At 41.8% G+C, this 21,036-nt stretch overlaps 1 protein-coding gene across 5 annotated transcripts in view; it reads right to left on the reverse strand.

Moving 5' to 3' along the window:
- Positions 1 to 21,036, reverse strand: part of EDC3 (enhancer of mRNA decapping 3) — a 79,914-nt gene that overhangs the window by 53,792 nt on the left and 5,086 nt on the right. For 2 of the 5 annotated variants that reach the window (XM_053593028.1, XM_053593029.1), the window contains exons 2-3: positions 10,959 to 11,156; positions 3,094 to 3,413 (exon numbers count right to left, since the gene is read on the reverse strand). In XM_053593028.1, the coding sequence (XP_053449003.1) occupies positions 3,094 to 3,413; positions 10,959 to 11,122 (484 nt within the window). In that variant the 5' untranslated portion in view covers positions 11,123 to 11,156. The remainder of the gene's footprint in view (positions 1 to 3,093; positions 3,414 to 10,958; positions 11,157 to 21,036) is intronic. The other 3 variants (XM_053593031.1, XM_053593027.1, XM_053593030.1) reach the window with 2 other exon arrangements.

Raw genomic sequence — 21,036 nt, forward strand, 5'->3', positions numbered from 1 at the left:
TACCGAGGGCGGTACAGTGAGACTCTGTCTCTACAAAAAAAAAAAAGAAAAAAAAAAATGGGTGGCGCCTGTAGCTCAGTGAGTAGGGCGCCGGCCCCATATACCGAGGGTGGTGGGTTCAAACCCAGCCCCGGCTGAACTGCAACCAAAAAATAGCCGGGCGTTGTGGCGGGCGCCTGTACTCCCAGCTGCTCGGGAGGCTGAGGCAGGAGAATCGCTGAAGCCCAAAAGCTAGAGGTTGCTGTGAGTCCTGTGACATCATGGCACTCTACTGAAGGCAGTAAAGTGAGACTCTGTCTCTACAAAAAAAAACCTCAAAAAAAAACTTAAATGTATACTTCTAAGTAAAAGAAGTCAGTCTGAAAAGGCTACATAGCATATGATGATTTTAATTATGTGACATTTAGGAAAAGGCAAAACTATAGAGATGGTATTAATAAACAGATCAGTAGCTGCCAAGAAGAAGCAGAGAGAGAAGGTGGGGAGAGCTAAACAGGTAAAGCACAGAAAATTGTTTAGGACAGTGAAAGCATTCTGTATAATACTATAACACAAGGCACATAACACTATGTATATGCCAAAACCCACTGAATTTAACAGCATAAAGAGTGAGCCTTAATGTATGCAAATTTTAAGAAATCATTTAAGAGGTAAGAGGATCTCAGGATGGATACAAAATGTTGACAAAATAATCTAACTGAATTATAAATATATGAAACAAGTCTATGAATTGGGTAGGATACCTAAATAACCACTGCATTCCAGGGGGCGACAAAGCAGCAAGACCCTGACTACAAACAAACAAATAAACAAAAAGAAAACATGGGGGAAGGGAGGGAGCACCAAACAAAAGAGCTCCCAATGAAAGACCAAAGCTGAAAAAATTTGAGTACCAAAATAATACTGAATTATAAGCCAAAGTATAAAATAAATAGCATGAGTCCACAATGATATAAATAAACAACTGACTAAACAAACAAACCCAGGCTAGAGTGCAGTGGTGTCATCATAGCTCACAACAACCTTCAACTCCTGGAGCCAACTGATCCTCCTGCCTCAGCCTCCCAAGTATCCGGGGCTATAGGTGTGTGCCACCATACGGTTAATTTTTTCTTTTTTGGTAGAGATGGGGGTCTCACTATTTTGCTCAGGCTGGGAGAAGAGAACATTATTTTATAACAATGTATTAAGTGTTGGTTCATTAACTGTAACCAATCTACTATGACAATACAAGATGTTAATAATAGGTGAAAAATATATAGGAAAAAATATATAAATTAGTAATAAGGGTCATCTCCAAATGCATAGAAGATTATAAACTGCTTAAATATTTGAACTTTTAACAACGAGTTGATTCCTGGCAAAGAAAACTAATTTTTTTTCAGGAGAGAATAAAGCAAAACAGAGGCGGCTAAAGCATAAGCAGAAAGAATCATTTTTTATCCAGGCATTCTATAGTTTTTCTACAGATACAAAAGAAGTAACAAGTGAATTTCAGTCTCAAGTTTTCAGTTATTGTCAATTCTGATGGTGGCTTCTCATGCACTGAAAGAAATGGTCTTGAGGCTTGGCACCTAGGGTGCCAACCTCATACCTGGGAGCTGGCAGGTTCGAACTCAGTCCAGGCCTATCAAACAACAACGACAACAACTACAACCAAAAAATAGCCAGGTGTTATGGCGGGCACCTGTAGTCCCAGCTACTTGGGAGGCTGAGGCAAGAGAACTGCTTATGCCCAAGAGTTTGAAGTTGCTGTGAGCACTCTATCAAGGGCAACATGTTGAGACGCTGTCTCAAAAAAAGAAAAAAAAAAAAACAGGTCTTGAAATACAGTTTTCTAAAAAAACTTTTATTTCAATTGTTTTATTCATTTGAATCAGGTATTTCCAAAACTTAAAATGTCAGCACCTAACACAGATGTTATAAACAGCACACCGAAACCTCACTACCAATGTCACTGGGACCACGGTTTGAGATGTAACGACAGCAAGAAATATCTGGAATTTTTTGGTAATAAACTCCTTGAATATGGTTCTAGAGAGACTTAATTCACTTTAAAAATCTGACTTTTAGAAAGTAATACCATACCACTACTCTAACTCAGCAGTCCCCAGTCTTTTTGCCACCGAGGCCAATTTCATGGAAATCAGTTTTTCCATGGACAAGTTGGGAAGTGGATTTGACAGGAGGCAGAGCTCAGGCGGTGATGCATACAATGGAGAGCAGCTGTGACTATAGATGAAGCTTTACCTGCTTTCCTGCTGGGCAGTAGGGTGGTATTGGGGACTGCATATGACTTAATACTCACTTAAAATTCTTAATATATTCTGCCATTTTCTTGAAGTACAAAACCATCTAAGTAAAAACTTTTGTCAATAGTTTATCATCTAGAAGCAACTTTTTAAGAGAACATTTACATTCATTTAAGGAATACAACAGATTTTCTAGTATCTGTTACAATTTGCTGTAACATTATTCTAGTGAAAACGTTAAAGTGCATAACAGGTTAGCCATGGTCTATAATCAACCAATGGCATTCAATAATATTAGTTCCATAAAAAACTGGGCAGTAACACACACCAGTGCACGCTCTCCTTGATGTGCCAGTAAGGACAGTAATTACAACAAATTTTAAATTGTTGGTCTGTCAGAAAATGAAAGATTATAGATGTCTAGGCCAGTCTCCTCCTCTCTTCTGAAGATGGGAGTAGAATCCTCAGAAGAAAAGTTATGCAGGAATCCCCTGGAACAGCCAAAGTGAGGGTCCAACACAGACATCACTACCACCATCAGTGACTGGATTTAAAACATCACTATTAGTTTCAACAAACTATGTACAGACTTGTCCTGAAGCATGTGAAGTGGTGGGAGAAGGCAGGAAGCATATGTACATCTCTAACAGCTTCTTTCCTTTTCCTTAACATCTTGAGGGACTAGCCCAGGAATAAGAGAACCATGCTTCATTTTTGTGAAGCTCTGTCAGCATCCTTTTTTATTAGAGTAATAAAGTACTTGTTAATGAGCAGTAGTAGACAAGCATTTATAACCCTAAAACATAAGGTTAAGAAGAAATATCACCTTGACCCTACTTACAGGAGTTGTGTCGACGGCGGAAACCTTTGGACTGATTCAAGGAGTCCATGTGCCTGTCCACGTAGCTCTTTGAGCACTGTTGCTGTTGGGGGGAAATGGCAACATCTTGGCTTTTCACATCTGTCCTCTTAGGAATGCTCTGAGGGGCACTGCTGGAAGAGGCTGGCTTCTTGACCAACTTGCTTGTACCATTCTGATTGATACTCATTTGGTATCCAATGCCAGAAGAGCCTAATTCTGTCTGATGAAGGTCTCCAAAATGTTGGTTATCTCCAGGACCTGGTATCTCCAAAATTTTTAATTCTGTAATGTCACCTGCCCTGAAATACATAAATGAGTCCACATCTCAAAATTATAATAGTAACAGAAACAGTAATAGTAAATGAAAATTAGATCAATAGGAAAACAGCTACCCCTTTGTAGGATTGCTTTTGAATATCAGAGGCAAAAACTAGAATAGGTGGCTGTACGCTTAAAGACTCGGCTCAGCTGCCAACATCCAACTGACACAATGCCTTTAAAAAGATACTATTGTTAACAAAACAAAGATATCTTGAATTTAAGATAGCTTATGGGATATGTTATCTTCTTACAATTTCCAGAACATTTAATGGCTTTTGTTTTTCATTTTTTCACTCACTTGCTCATTCAACAGGCATATATATAACACTTACTTAATAATACTTACCATGTAGTAAGCCCTGTGCTAGAATAGGGGGTATAGAAAAGAAAACCGGTAGGGACCCAAAAAGAATTCATAGTCTGATCAGTGGAAAAGCACACAATCAAATGAAAGACTTAAATGCAATGACAGAGTGTACACAGGGGACCAGGAAGCTCACGTTTTAGTTTGGTAGAGATGGATGCAATATTTAAGCTCAGTCTGGCCAGGGACAGAGGGGTAAGAGTTGGCCAAGCAGAGGACAGTACAGAGAAAGGCATCTCAGGCAAAGGTTCAGACTGAGATAATGTGGAAAACATGGCCCATGTGAGGAACTGCAAACATTATGCTACTAAAGGGCAGGGTGCTTATGGAGAGCCATCAGGAAGTAAAGCTGCAGAGGTAACCAGGAGCCAGATCATGATATCAATAGATTTTCTGGTGACTATAAGAAAAGTGGAGAAAACTAGGAGACAGGAACACCCCAAGTAAGAAATAAGAGAGGCTGAACTGGGCAAGTGATAATGAAAAGACCAAGAGATATTTAGAATCCACAGGATTTGGCAACTAAATGAACACAAAGATTAAAGTTCATTATGACTCCTATAATTCTAGTCTTAGAGGAAAGGTGTATTAGTCACCAATAATGGGGAGATCTTTGTAGAAAGAAATCTGCAGGTAAATAGAATGAGAGCAGCTCTAAAAATCTTGAATTTAACGTATCTTGTGGGCAGGTGGACAAAGTGGCTCATACCTATAATCCCAGCACTTTGGGGGGTCGGGGATCAAGGCAGGAGGATCCCTTGAGGCCAGAAGTTAACAATAGCTTGTAACTCAGCGAGACTCTCGTCTCAAAAAAAGAAAAAAAAAGGGGCGGCGCCTGTGGCTCAGTCAGTAAGGCGCCGGCCCCATATACCGAGGGTGGCGGGTTCAAACCCAGCCCGGGCTGAACTGCAACCAAAAAATAGCCGGGTGTTGTGGCAGGCGCCTGTAGTCCCAGCTACTCGGGAAGCTGAGGCAAGAGAATCGCTTAGGCCCAGGAGTTGGAGGTTGCTGTGAGCTGTGTGATGCCATGGCACTCTACCGAGGGCCATAAAGTGAGACTCTGTCTCTACAAAAGAAAAAAAAAAAAAGACAGAGTCTCACTCTGTCACCCCGGGTAGAGTGCCATGGCATCATCATAGCTCACACCTCTGGGTTCAAGCAATCCTCTTGCCTCAATCCTCCCGGGTACTTTGGACTACAGGTATATACCACCAGGCCCAGCTAGTTTTTCTATTTTTAGTAGAGATGGGGTCTCACTCTTGCTCAGGCTGGTCTTAAACTACTAAGCTCAAGCAAACTACCTGCCTCAGCATCTCAGAGTGCTAAGATTACAGGCATAGAGCCACCATGCCTGGCCCCAAGAAAAAAAATTTTTTTGAGACAGAGTCTCATTTTGTCACCCTCAGTAAGTTTTTAGAGACAAGGTCTCAAACTCCAGAGCTCAAGCAATCCACCCACCTTGGCCACCCAGAGTGCTAGGATTACAGGAGTAAGCTATTGTGCCTGGCCTACAGAAATTTTTTTTAAAAATTAGCCAGGATGGATGGTGCCTGTGCTCAGTAGCTACTCACAGCTACTTGGGAGGCTGAGGCCCAGAGAATCACCTAAGCCCAAGAGCTGGAGGTTGCTGTGAGCTGTGATAGCACAGCACTCTACTGAGGGCAATAAAGTGAGACTCTGTCTCAAAAAAAAAAAAAAAAAAAAACGAAACTACAGGCGGCGCCTGTGGCTCAGTGGGTAGGGCGCCAGACCCATATATGGAGGGTGGTGGGTTCAAACCCAGGCCCAGCCAAACTGCAACAAAAAAATTGCTGGTTGTTGTGGTGAGTGCCTGTAGTCCCAGCTACTTGGGAGGCTGAGGCAAGAGAATTGCCTAAGCCCAGGAGTTGGAGGATGCTGTGAGCTGTGTGATGCCACAGCACTCTACTGAGGGGTATAAAGTGAGACTCTGTCTCTACAAAAAAAAAAAACACTAAAAAATTAGCCAGGCACGGGTTCAGTACCCATAGCTCAGTGAGTAGGGTGCCGGCCACATACACTGAGGCTGGCAGGTTCAAGACTGGCCCAGGCCTGCTAACCAACGAGAACAACTACAACAACAACAAAAAAATAGCCGGGCATTGTGGTGGACACCTATAGTCCCAGCTACTTGGGAGGCTGAGGCAAGAGAATCACTTAAGCCCAAGAGTTTGAGGTTGCTATGAGCTGTGAAGCCATGGCACTCTACCAAGGGTGACATAGTGAGACTCTATTTCAAAAAAAAAAGAATTAGCCAGGCATGATGGCACACATCTGTAGTCCCAGCTACTCAGTAAGCTAAGATGGAGGATACCTTGAGCCCAGGTATTTGAGACTGCAGTGAGTCATAATTGTACCACTGCACTCCAGCCTGGGCAACAGAGCAAGATCTTGTCTCTTAAAACAAAAAAAGGAAAAAAAGGATTTCTTATGGGAATACAAAATCGTCTACTAGGAATGACCAGTAGACAATTAAAATGCGTGGACCACAAACAAAGGGCCTAAATTGAAAATAAAGATTTTGGATCTCATTAATGTGTAAGACAGTACACACGAGATTGTCTAGAGCTGTGATCTGTGGTCCCCAACCAGTACTGGTCCGTGGCCTATTAGGAACAGGTATGCACAGCAGGAACTGAGAGTGGATAAGCAAAGGAAGCTTCGTCTGTATTTACAGCTGCTCCCCATTACTCACATCACTGCCTGAGCTCTGCCTCCTTTTGTCAGATCCCCACCTGGTCCATGGAAAATTGTCTTCCATGAAACTGCTCCCTGGTGCCAAAAAAATTGGGGACACCTAGAAAATATAAATTGAGGCTTGGCGCCTGTAGGGCGCCGGTCACATACACAAGGGCTAGTGGGTTCAAACCAGCCCAGGCCCACGAAACAACAAAGACAACTACCACAACAACAAAAAATAGCTGGGCATTGTGGCAGGTGATTGTAGTCCTGGCTACTTGGGAGACTGAAGCAAGAGAATCACAACATAGTGAAACTGTCTCAGAAAAAACAAAAAAGAAACTGAAAAAGAACCTAAGTAAACTGAAAAGAATCCTAAGTAATTCAATCTTAAGAACTGAGTACAAGGGCGGCACCTGTGGCTCAATGGGGTAGGGCGCCGGCCCCATATGCTGGAGGTGGCGGGTTCAAACCCAGTCCCACCAAAACTGCAAAATAAAAAAAAAAAAGAAAAGAACTGAGTACAAGAAAATGACCAAATAAATGAATAAAGAAATTTGTGGAATATATGCAAAGAGAACCCAAGGAGGTAAGCTCAGCGCCTGTGGCTTAAGCAGCTAAGGTGCCAGCCACATACACCTGAGCTGGCGGGTTCGAATCCAGCCCAGGCTCGCCAAACAATGATGGCTGCAATCAAAAAATAGCCAGGTGTTGTGACAGGCTCCTTTAGTCTGGCAGAGGCCAGAAAATCGCTTGAGTCCAGGAGTTAGAGGTTGCTTTGAGCTGTGATGCCATAGCACTCTACCCAGGGCGACAGCTTGAGGCTCTGTCTCAAACAACAACAACAACAACAAAAAGAAAACCCAAGGAGGTAATAGAGAACTAAGAGAAGAGAATACTTCAAGAGTCAGGGAGCATTCAAATAAGATTAGGATTAAGACACTGACACTGAATTTGGGAAGTAGGTCATATGTAACCATGGTGAGAGCCAATTCAGCAAGATGATAAAGTTAGAAAAAGATGGGCGGCACATGTGGCTCAGTGGGTAGGGAACCGGCCCCATATACCGGGAGTGGCGGGTTCAAACCTGGCCCTGGCCAAATTGCCACAAAAAAATAGGCTGGCATTGTGGTGGGCACCTGTAGTCCCAGATACTCAGGAGGCTGAGGCAAGAGAATCGCCTAAGCCCAGGAGTTGGAGGTTGCTGTGAGCTGTGTGACACCACAGCATTCTACTGAGGGTGATGGAGTGAGACTCTGTCTCAAAAAAAAAAAAAAAAGGGCGGCGCCTGTGGCTCAAGGAGTAGGGCGCCTGTCCCATATGCCGGAGGTGGCGGGTTCAAACCCAGCCCCGGCCAAAAAAAAAAAAAGTTAGAAAAAGATAAAGATAATGGTGGAGGAGACAAGGGACTAGAGAATAAAGCCACAAAAGGGAGTGAAAGCAGACTGCTTTGTTGTGAAAAGCGTAGTAGGGGTACAGGGAAGGGAAATGAAAGGGCAATATCTAGTATTGCCAAACAAACACTCAAATCCCTAGATCAAGGTTAAGGTCAAGTGGAGAGGGCTATTTTTAATATTGGGGGGAGTGCCTGGGAATGTTAGAATGCAAAGAGAAAAGACACAGCATAGAGATTGAAATGGAAAACACAGAAGAGATGGATTAAGTTCTGAAAGGAGGTACAAAGGGACAGCAGAGTATACATGAGGTTAGCCCTGAGCACAATGGGTACTTCTTTTCTTGAGACTGCAAAAGATATAAACAATAAGAATGAATGGGTGGGTATATCCACAAAGAAGGTTCAGTGTGGGTATGTGTAGGAAGTGAATTGCACAGAAAATCAAGGAAGTTCTTACTTCGCAGCCTCCTTTTTTTATTTTATACCTAAAAATGGGAAGCTATCTGCCAAACTGATGGGAAGAAGGATAGGCAGACACAAGTGAACTTGAGATCTATTGGTAAATACTAAGAAAAAAGCTTTCCTATAACTAAGGAATTTAGCCACTGGCTACAATGTGTTTCTGGGGATAAACCATAATATAAAACTACAAGAGACATATTTATGCAGGGGAAAAATTAATACGAAACTTAGATGTGGGCTTGGTGCCTGTAGCTCATCAGCTAGGGCGTCAGCCACATACCCCAGGGCTGGTGGGTTCAAACCCAGCCTGGGTGTTGTGGAGGGTGCCTGTAGTCCCAGCTACTTGGGAAGCTGAGGCAAGAGAATCGCTCTTAAGCCTAAGAGTCTGAGGTTGCTGTAAGCTGTGATGCCGTGGCACTCTACCGAGGGCAACATGGTCAGACTCTGTCTGAAAAAAAAAAAAAAAAAGAAAGAAATTTAAAAGTGGGAAAGCACAAATAATATAAAACTGAGAAAAAAAATCTAAAACTATAAAACAAAATTTTAAAAAGGTTATTCTACAGTGCTGTTGGAGAGGTTTATGGATCACCACTTCAGAAAGAGGAGACTCAGGCCTGTCCTAACAATTTAGAAAATAACAGCATGCAGTTAGGAAAAGGGATTTCTATAGACCCACCACAAGTTGGTCTCTCTCCTCACAAAAATTTGCCCATCGATATGCAGCTAAAGAAGGAAAAGAAATATGTGAAACCCATAAGAGTTACACTTAACTCTGAAGCCTTAAATAAAAGAACTGGAAACACCCCCAACTCTCCCAGGTTAGCTGCTGAATCAAAGGTTCAAACAGAAGTTAAAAAAGGGAAAGAAGACTCGGTACCCATAGCTCAGTGAGTAGGGTGCCAGCCACATACACTGAGGCTGGTGAGTTCAAGAGTCCGGCCCGCTATGTTAACCAGAGTGATGAAAATGTGTCAAACAGTCTATGAAACTAGTGTATGATGCCCCATGATCATATTAATGTACACAGCTATGATTTAATAAAAAAAAAAAGAGTCTAGCCCGGGGCCTGTTAAACAACAATGATAACTGCAACCAAATAATAGCCGGGTGTTGTGGTGGGTGCCTGTAGTCCCAGCTACTCGGGAAGCTGAGGCAAGAGAATCACTTGAGCCCAAGGGTTCAAGGTTGCTGTGAGCTGTGACGCCATGGCACTCAACTGAGGGTGACATAGTGAGACTCTGTCTCAAAAAAAAAAAAAAGGAAAAAACTGCAAGCAAATTGGAAAAGGAAACTTGTAAGAAATCACATCAAATTCTGTATGTCTCTTCCAAATCAACTACAGAGACCCTCTGCCCTCAACAGTAAAGATTTCTCTGTAATGGGAGTATGGTCTAGAGGGTTACTATGGTACTTATTAAAAATCATCATTATGTGACATATACCACCTTTGGGGTTAGTTATATCTGTTCACTGTGCCAGAGCTTGGCATTTTTATGTCCCTTTCAACAAGTATTCAAACTTTGATTGTGATCCTGACCCAGATAGTGCCTTAAGTGATGCCCCTTCACAGAGCTTCTGCAACAGTGAATAAACTGTTAACTGAAAGAGAATGCTATAATTAACATATTTGCTGCATTGTGTATGGATTTTTTAAGTGATGTAAACACTTAAGTAATTTAAGTGTTAATTCCTTATATTTGAGAAGAAAACACTCAAATCCTTAACTATTCTATTTTTCTATGTACTTTTTTTTTTTTTTTTTTTGTGGTTTTTTGGCCAGGGCTGGGTTTGAACCTGCCACCTCCGGCATATGGGACCGGCACCCTACTCCTTGAGCCAGAGGTGCCACCCTCTATGTACTTTTTTAATGAACTTAATTTTTCACTATCTGGTAAAGGTAAGAAACTTGATTTAAATACATACATTGTTTTGGGATTTTTGTCAAGGTACCTATGTTTGTCTCTGTATTTATATACATGATTTAAATTTTGTCTCAAGCATATGAAGTAACAAATTTTGAAATTTAAAATAAACTGCAGCTGGGTGCCCATAGCTCAGTGGTTAGGGTGCCAGCCACAAGCTCCAGGGCTGGTGGGTTCAAACCCAGCCTGGCCATGCTAAACAAAAGAAATAAACAAACAAAATAGCTGGGTGTTGTGGCAGGTGCCAGCTACTAGGGAGGCTGAGGCTAGAGAATCACTTGAGCCCAAGAGTTTGAGGTTGCTGTAGAGTTATAATGTCACAGCACTCTACTGAGGGTGACAAAGTGAGACTCTGTCTCAATAAAAAAAAAAAAAGTAAAACTGCAATAATTAAAAAAAAAATTTTAAAAGGCTATTCTGATTTGACCTTGTTAATAATATTATATTGCATGCTTGACAGAGGTAAGAAAAAGTTTTCACAAATCCTGAATCACTGGCTGAAAGCTAATTATAACACAAAGTCTCTGCTGAGACTAGTATCAGGACTAGACTGCAAAAATCTCACGCCTGACAAAACTTTAATCAAAAGCAGCCTGAAGCAAAACAATGCTGGCAATCAGACCTAGGTTTAAGCTCCACAGACCACCAGGTTGGATTTGGAGGAATAAGTCAGCACACTCACCTGAACGTGACTTCTGGCACAAGACATTTCACTCCATTGTGGAAAGGCCGGGTGAGAGAAATGGTCTGGCTGACCTGATCTACTGCTGACACTCTTCCCTGATAGACACCCAAGCTATCTCCACAGTTGATGGACACAATACTGCCAAGCCAATCTGTAGCCATATTTCAGATGTGAGACCACTGTGAAGACAAATACCTTGAGGAACAGACAAACCTTTAATTAAATTCAACAAATATTATCAGGCTTTGTACCAAGTTAATAAGACAGACTGTCAGGGCAGGGCACGGTGGCTCACGCCTGTAAGCTCAGCACTAAGGGAGGCCAAGGCAGGTGGATTGCCTGAGCTCACAGAGTTTAAGACCGAGCCAGAACAAGAACTCGTCCTCTAAAAACAGCCAGGAGTAGGGACAGCACCTGTGGCTCAGTCGGTAGGGCGCTGGCCCCATATACCGAGGGTGGTGGGTTCAAACCAGGCCCCGGCGAACTGCAACAACAACAAAAAAAAATAGCTGGGCGTTGTGGCGGGCGCCTGTAGTCCCAGCTACTCGGGAGGCTGAGGCAAGAGAATCTCTTAAGCCCAGGAGTTGGAGGTTGCTGTGAGCTGTGTGATGCCATGGCACTCTACCGAGGGCCATAAAGTGAAACTCTGTCTCTACAAAAAAAAAAAAACAGCCAGGAGTCGTTGTGGGTGCTGGTAGTCCCAGCTACTTGGGAGGCTGAGGCAAGAGAATTGCTTAAGCCCAAGAGCTTGAGGTTGCCGTGAGCTGTGACACTATTGCACTCTACCTAGGGCAACAAAGTGAGACTCTGTCTCAAAAAAAAAAACCATACTGGGCGGCGCCTGTGGCTCAACGGAGTAGGGCGCCGGCCCCATATGCCGGAGGTGGCGGGTTCAAACCCACCCTCACCCAGAAACTGCAAAAAAAAAAAAAAAAACCATACTGTCAGATCTTTACCTGAAGTAATAAGCCACCAACAAAAGGACAAACTAAAACTTTTTCAGTAAGATTATGAATATTAGTGAATAAGCAATGTTATTTAATACATATGTAGTATAAAGATCTTGTAATTGCTTTAAAACACAGGGATAAAGATAATATTCACCAGATATCTAATCACACAAACTATAAAGTTTTTATTGTATTTTAATAAATCTGCCATCAAAATGCTTTCATAGGCTCACCACCTGTGGCTCAAGCAGCTAAGGCGCCAGCTACATACACCTGAGCTGGTGGGTTCAAATTCAGCCTGGGCCTGCTGAACAATGATGGCTGCAACCAAAAAATAGCCAGGCGTAGTAGTGGGCGCCTGTAGTCCCAGTTACTTGGGAGGCAGAGGCAGGAGAATTGCTTGAGCCCAGGAGTTGGAGGTTGCTGTGAGCTGTGATGCCACAGCACTCTACCCAGGGTGACAGCTTGAGGCTCTGTCTCAAAAAAAATAAAAATGCTTTCATAAAGTATATGTTGCCAAGAAATAATATATTTTTTAAAATACTGGTAATGCCAGAAGAGCTCATACCAGACTAACACTTTTGCTGATAATAATGATAAATTCTATTAATCAGGCCCAGGCAAGGCTTGAACTCACTGCCCCTGGTATATAGGGCCGGCACACTAACAGCTGAGCTACAGGGGCAGATAATGATAAATTCTGGTAAAAATTTATTTTAAAAAGCCAGCTGAAGGCACCACAGAATACTACATCTAACAACTACAGAATATGTATTCTTTCCAAGTCTACGTGGAATGTTCATCAACATATGCTGGGCCTCCAAAAAGTATGAATAAATTTCAAGGACTGAAATAATATAAAGTAAATTAATCCTCTGCCCACAATAGAATTAAATTTGAAATTGATAATAGGTATTTATAATATTGCCAAATAACATATGGGTCAAAGAAGAAATCAGAAGGAAAGTTAGAAAAATAGTTCAAATTCAATGACAACACAAAAACACAACATACCAACATTTATAGCATGTGCTTAATGTAGTATGCAAAAGAGAAATTTATAGCTTGAAATGCTTATACATGTATTAGAAAAGAAAGTTGTTTTTTTTTTTGGGGGGGGGACAGAGTCTCACTATATCGCCCTTGGTAGAGTGTTGTGTTGTCACAGCTCACAGCAACCCCAAAACTCTTGGGCTTAAGCAATTCTCTTGCCTCAGCCTCCTAAGCAGCTGGGACTAAAGGCACCTGCCACAACGCCCGGCTATTTTTTGTTGCAGTTGTCCTTGTTGTTTAGCTGGCCTGGGCCAGTTTTGAACCCACGAGCCTTGGTGTATGTATCTGGCGACATAACCACTGCTACGGGCACCAAGGCAGAAAAGACAGTTTTAAAACCAATGATCTAAGAATCATAAGAATGATCTTAAGAATTAGGAAAAAAAAGAAAGAAAAAAAGTAGTAAATTAACCCAAAGTTAACAGAAAGGAAATGGAGCAGAAATCAATAAAATCAGTAAGAAAAATACAGCTTTTTCTTTATTATGTTAGCTGTTCTTTTTTGAGACAGAGCCTCAAGCTGTCCCCTGGGTAGAGTGTCGTAGCATCACAGCTCACAGCAACTTCCAACTCCTGGGCTCAAGCGATTCTCCTGCCTCTGCTTCCCAAGTAGCTGGGACTACAGGTGCTGCCACAATGCCCAGCTATTTTTTGGTTGCAGCCATTAATGTTTGGTGGGACCGGGCTGGATTCAAATCCGCCAGGTCAGGTGTATGTAGCTGGAGCCTTAGCTGCTTGAGCCACAGGAACCAAGCCTCAAAATGTTAGCTTTTTATTATTATCATTATTTTTTTTTTTTCAGTTTTTGGGCAGGGCTGGGTTTGAACCCACCACCTCTGGCATATGGAACCAGTGCCCTACCGCTTTGAGCCACAGGTACTGCCCAAAATGTTAGCTTTTTAAAAAATATTAATAAAGCTGATAAACCGCTCGCTAGGCTAATCAAGAAAAAAGATAAAAGAAATATTACCAACATCAGGAATGAACAAGGAAACATTACAGACATCAAAAAGGTAATTTTATGCTGGTAAATTTGACAACTTATGATGAAATGAGAAAATACTTTGAAAGACAAAAGTTACCAAGACTGGTAAGTATACAAGAAATAGAAAATCAGAGTATCTATTTTAAAAATAGAATTTGTCAGCTCGGTGCCTACAGCTGAGTGGTTAGGGCACCAGCCACATACACCGGGGCTGCCAGGTTCGAAAATGGCCCAGGCCTACTAAACAACAATGACAACAGCAACAAAAAATAGCCAGGCATTGTGGCGGGCACCTGTACCCAGCTACTTCGGAGGCTGAGGCAAGAGAATCACTTAAGTCCAAGAGTTTGAGGTTGCTGTGAGCTGTGACGCTACAGTACTCTACCCAGGGCAACATAGTGAGACTGTCTCAAAAAATAAATAAATAAATAAAAAACTGAATTTGTCAAGAGAATAAGACAAGCCACAGACCAAAAGAAAATACTCGCTAAAGGGTGGCGCCTGTGGCTCAGCGGGTAGGGCGCTGGTCCCATATGCCAGAGGTGGCGGGTTCAAACCCAGCCCCGGCAAAAAAAAAAAAAGAAAAGAAAATACTCGCTAAAGACTTACCTAATAGGGCGGTACCTGTGGCTCAAAGGAGTAGGGCGCCGGCCCCATATGCCGGAGGTGGGTTCAAACCCGGCCCCAGCCAAAAACAGCGAAAAAATAAAAAATAAAATAAATAAATAAATAAAATTCCCCTTTAAAAAGAAAAAAAAAATGTTTTCTTCTAAAAAAAACAAAAAACAAAAAAGACTTACCTAATAAAGGACTGTTAGTCAAAATATACCAAGAACTCTCAGAACTCAATAATAACAATCTGATTTTTAAAAATGAGCAATACACCTCAATAGACACCTCACCATACAGTAAGGAAGCATCTGAAAAGATGTCCTGGCTTGGCGCCTGTGGCTCAAGCGGCTAAGGCACCAGCCACATACATCTGTGCTGGTGGGTTCGAATCCAGCCCAGACCCACCAAACAGCAATGACAGCTGCAACCAAAAAATAGCTATTGTGGCAGGCGCCTGTAATCCCAGCTACTTGGGATGCTGAGGCAGGAGAATCATTTGAGCTCAGGAGTTGGGAGGTTGCTGTGAGCTGTGATGCTACAGCACTCTACCCAGGGGGACAGCTTGAGGCTCTGTCTCAAAAAAAACAAAAATAATAGCCGGGCATTGTGGCAGGCACCTGTAGTCCCAGCTACTGGGGAGGCTAAGGCAAGAGAATCACCTAAGCCCAGGAGTTGGAGGTTGCTGTGAGCTGTGTGACACCACGGCACTCTACCGAGGGCAGTAAATGAAGACTATCTCTACAAAAAAAAAAAAAAAAAGATGTTCTACATCATATCTCATTAGGGAAATTAAACAATGAAATGGCACTATACACCTATTAAGATAGTCAAAATCCATAACACTGACAACACCGAGTGGTAACAACGACAGAGCAACAGGAACCCTCATTCACTACTGGCAGAAATGAAAATGGTATAGCTCCTTTGAAAGACAACTTGGCAGTTTCTTTTTTTTTTTGGCCAGGGTTGGGTTTGAACCTGCCACCTCTGGCATATGGGACCAGCGCCCTATTCCTTTGAGCCACAGGCGCCGGCCCCATCTTGGCAGTTTCTTAAAAAGCAAAAAATACGATACAATCCAGCAATCACACTCCTTGATATTCACCCAAATGAACTGAAAACAAGTCCATATAAAAATCTGCCCACTTGCCCTGGCATCGGAGGCGGGTTTGCTGCCATAGCCAACGTAGCCTGCTTTCTAAGCTTTCTTACTTGTAAGCCTATCTTTCTCTTCCTCAATAATTTTTTTTGTGCTTGCCTTAAAAATAAATATACACATGAACACATAAGTAAAATAAAAATCTGCACATGGATATTTGTAGCAGCTCATTTGTAATTGCTATCTCAAAATAAAGTTTAATAGAAAGTTTTCTGTGGGCTCGGCTCCCGTAGCACAGTGGTTACAGTGCCAGCCACATACACCAAGGGTGGTGGGTTCAAACCCAGTCCAGGCCAGCTAAACAACAATGACAAAAGCAACAAAAAAATAGCCGGGAGTTGTGGCAGGCACCTGTTATCCCAGCTACTTGTCAGGCTGAGACAAGACAATTGCTTAAGCCCAAGAGTTTGAGGTTTCTTTTCTTTTTTTTTTTGTAGAGACAGAGTCTCACTTTATGGCCCTCGGTAGAGTGCCGTGGCCTCTCACAGCTCACAGCAACCTCCAACTCCTGGGCTTAAGCGATTCTCTTGCCTCAGCCTCCCGAGTAGCTGGGACTACAGGCACCCGCCACAACGCCCGGCTATTTTTTGGTTGCAGTTTGGCCGGGGCAGGGCTTGAACCCGCCACCCTCGGTATATGGGGCCGGCGCCCTACCGACCGAGCCACAGGCGCCGCCCGAGTTTGAGGTTTCTATGAGCTGTCATGCCACAGCACTCTACCAAAGGCAACATAGTGAGACTCCGTCTCAAAAAAAAAAAAAAATTCTTCTGTGATATAAGTCAATGATAAAATCATGTATGACCATATTAATAAATGCAGAAAGAAAATTTGACAAAATTCAATACCCATTCGTGATATTTTTAAAAGGTGGGGGAACTGGCATCTACAAAACAATTATAGCTAGTGTCAAACTTAATGGTAAAATAATGAATGCTTTTTCCTTAAGACTGAAGACAAGGCAAGGATATCCACTGTCACCACTCATACTTCTATTCAACCTTATATTATAGGTCCTAGCCAAGGCAATAAAACAAGAAATAAAAAGCACAAATTTTGGAAAGAAGTAAAACTATCTTTATTTGCAATGATATGATTGTGTATGTACAATATCCTAAAAAATATGTATTAAAAAACTGTTCCTACTGTATAGTATCCTAAAGAACTCACAATGAAAGAATGTTCCTACTAGAACTAATGTTTAGCAAGATCACAGGATATACACTCAATGTAGAAAAACCAACCATATTCTGTATAATAGCAAAAAATAACTGAAAATAAAATTTAAAAATACCATTTAAAATAGTATAAAAACCCCAAAATACTTAGGAATAAATCCAATGAAATATGTGCAGGTACTATACAATGGAAACTATAAATAACTTCTGAAAAAAATTAAAAATCTCAATAAATGGAAAGATGTATTACATTTACAAATTGAAGAACTTAATGTCAATTCTCCCCAAGTTGCTCATAGGTCAAATACATGTATCAATCAAAAACCCAGCTAGCTTTTTTGGAGGAATTGAAGAACTGATTCTAAAATATATATGGAAATGCAAAGCACCTATAATAGACAAAACAACTGTGAAAAAGAAAAACAAAGATTTTTTTTACACTGTCACATTTCAAAGAATTCAAGACACTTCCCTCCTACTGGTCTCCACACACAATGGCCTTCTTCCTGTTCCTTAAACACATCAAGCTTGTTCCTAGAGAATTTTACATCAGGTATTCCCAGAACACACTTTCTCCAGCTCTATGAATGGCAAGTTTCATTTTATCTTTCTGGTATCAGGTAAAAATGTTACCACATCAGAGAGCCCTTCCCTGGCTGCCCAATCTAATGTGGCTACTCATCGTCACTCTTACACCTCACTTTCTGTTATAATCTCAAAATAGATCACTGTATGAATTACCTCATTTGCCTACATTGTGTCACCCCATTAGAATAGGGCAAAGGGGGCGGCGCCTGTGGCTCAGTGAGTAGGGCGCCGGCCCCATATGCCGAGGGTGGCGGGTTCAAACCCAGCCCCGGCCAAACTGCAACAAAAAAATAGCCGGGCGTTGTGGTGGGCGCCTGTAGTCCCAGCTACTCGGGAGGCTGAGGCAAGAGAATCGCTTAAGCCCAGGAGTTGGAGGTTGCTGTGAGCCGTGTGACGCCACGGCACTCTACCCGAGGGCGGTACAGTGAGACTCTGTCTCTACAAAAAAAAAAAAGAATAGGGCAAAGGGGGCGGCGCCTGTGGCTCAGTCGGTAGGGCGCTGGCCCCATATACCAAGGGTGGCGGGTTCAAACCGGGCCCCAGCAAAACTGCAACCAAAAAAATAGCCGGGCGTTGTCGCGGGTGCCTGTAGTCCCAGCTACTCAGGAGGCTGAGGCAAGAGAATTGCTTAAGCCCAGGAATTGGAGGTTGCTGTGAGCTGGGTGAGGCCACGGCACTCTACTGAGGGCCATAAAGTGAGACTCTGTCTCTACAAAAAAAAAAAAAAAAGAATAAGGCAAAGGATTTTGCCTTGTTCAGCCAGTCAAGAGTGCCTAAAATGGAAGAATTCAATAAATATTTATTCGATCAATAAATGAAATAAACATAACTGGTATGATGGAAGTTAATCATGCAAGATGTAGAGATCAGGCTCGGTGCCTGTAGCTCCACGGCTAGGGTACCAGCCACATATACCGGTGCTGGTGGGTTTGAATCTGGCCCCGGCCTGCCAAACAACTGACAATTACAACAACAACAAAAAAAAACTGGGTGTTGTGGCAGGTGCCTGTAGTCCCAGCTATCTGGGAGGCTGAGGCAAGAGAATAGCTTAAGCCCAAGAATTTGAGAATTTGAGGTTGCTGTGAGCTGTGATGCCACAGCACTCTACCCAGGGCAACAGCTTGAGAGACTGTCTCGAAAAAAAAAAAAATGATGTAGAGATCAAATTTGTTTCATAAAATTTGGGTTCAGTCAAAATGCCACTTAAGGATCTAGAAGGCTGCAGATTCCTTATCCCTTGATATTTAAATATTTATGTCCAAATGTCTTAACTCTTCTTGAAAATGGTTCTAAAAATATCTTTAAAGCATACTCTACGCAAAATCCTATACGATATGAAATCAAACACTTTCTTACTCAAGGAAGGAAGTCAGGCAATAGCTAGCAGATTAATACAAACATTAACAATCTTGTTAAGCACAAAGTGAAACACTGGCTTAGTATTTTTTCACAGGAAAAAAAGGGCATTTCATGCTGTTTTCAAATATTAATTTCATATATACACCTACATAAAATGTACAGTCTTCAAGAGAAAAAAGGACAAAAAAAAGCATATAAAAAAGCACTCCTCTGGTAAAAAGAGCATGTCCCATCAGAAATACAAGCATGAAATAGCCTAGCTCTAGAAATTAATTAAACTCTAGATCAGTAGTTCTCAACCTTCTTAATGCCATGGCCCTTTAAAACAGTTCCCGTGGGTCACGACCCACAGGTTGAGAACCGCTGCTCTAGAAAGTTGCTAGTGATCTAACTAAGCAATATCACAAAACTATGCTGATGGAACAGAAAATAAAAGAAATACCATGTGTTAGCAGGTTCATCCATAAGGCTTTTTTTTTTTCATTTTATTATAGAAAATTTCAAACATACACAAATGTAGAGAGAAGAGCATAATGAAACCCACATATTCATCATTTAAATCCAACAATTATCCACATATCTACAAGAATTTAAGAGAGTAGATGAATTTCCAATGCAAAACAATTTTCACAATAGTGATGGTAAAAAGGCACAAAATATATACTTTAGGCTTACTTCCCCTTCCTAATCAGCCTTTGCCTACCTAATGTCACAAAAGCACAGATTTCCTTTTTATTCTTTACACTCCATCATAATTCTACTCTGAATGCTTATTTTACATACATAGAGTAAAAAGATATAATGACAAGAATTTTAAAACACTAGAAATTAACTACATATGAAAAGCCTTTGTTTGTTTTTCATAGCTTACTGCAACCTCATACTCCTGGGCTCAAGTGCTCCTCCTGCCTCAACCTCCAGAGTAGCTGGGACTAAGGCATGTGCCACAAAGCCCCACTAATTCTTCTGTTTTTAGTAGAGATGGGTCTCCCTCCAGCACAGGCAAGAAGGACTCAAACTCCTAAGCTCTAGCAATTCACCCACCTCAGTCTCCCATAGTGCTAGTATTACAGATGTAAGCCACTGCAACTGGCCTGAAAAGCCTTTTACTTCTCCATTCAACATGTACCTTTAAGACACTGATATTGTACACTCAAGTTTATATTATGCTAATAACTGAATAGAATTTTTAACACTTTGAAAATGTGGATGCTGACAAGTATGTATTTTCCTATTTCTCTATTAACAGAAACTTTTAAAACCTTAATGTGTAACAAACTGCCCTTTCATTTTATTAGAAACTTCCCTCTTTGGCTCAGCGCCAGCGGCCCAAGCAGCTAAAGCACCAGCCATATACACTTGAGCTGGCAGGTTCTAATCTATCCTGGGCCCGCCAAACAACGATGGCTGCAACAAAAAATAACCAGGCATTGTGACAGGCGCCTGTAGTTCCAGCTACTTGGGAAGCAGAGGCAGAAGAATTGCTTGAGCCCAGGAATTGGAGATTGCTGTGAGCTGTGATGCCACAGCACTCCACCCAGGGTGACAGCTTGAGGCTGTCTCAAAAAGAAAAAAGAAAAGAAACTTCCCTCTTTAAAACACACTAATGTATTACTCAAAACTCATCAAGTAAGTTTATTCTATTTTTATTTTATTTTATTTTTTTTTTGAGACAGAGTCTCACTATGTCGCTCTGGGTAGAGTGCCACAGCTCACAGCAACCTCAAACTCCTGGGCTTAAGTGATTCTCTTGCCTCAGCCTCCCAGTAGCTGGGACTACAGGTGCTTGCCACAACACCAGGCTATTTTGTTGTTGTTGTTGCAGTTGTCACTGTTGTCTACCTGGGCTGGACTGGGCTGGATTCAAACCCACCAGGCTCAGTGTATGTGACTGGCCTCATAATCAATGTGCTACAGGCGCTGAGGCAGTTTATTCTATTTTTAAAATTCTCAATTGCTTGCATATTATCTATAGCTGTTTTCATACCATAGCAAGAGGACTGAGTAGTAATGAAAGAAACCACATGGCCCATAAAGCCTATCATCCGGCCCTTTACAGAAAAAGTTGCTGACCCCTGCTTTAGAGAGAATTTCTGTGGGAAAAGTGAAATTTTCTGCGGGATATAACTCCAAAGAGAAAAAAGAAAAATATAACATGAACAAATTCCTACAATGATAAAAATTATCCAAATTAA

The sequence above is a fragment of the Nycticebus coucang genome, chromosome 6 (assembly GCF_027406575.1).
Source record: "Nycticebus coucang isolate mNycCou1 chromosome 6, mNycCou1.pri, whole genome shotgun sequence".
Classification (NCBI taxonomy): Eukaryota; Metazoa; Chordata; class Mammalia; order Primates; family Lorisidae; genus Nycticebus; species Nycticebus coucang.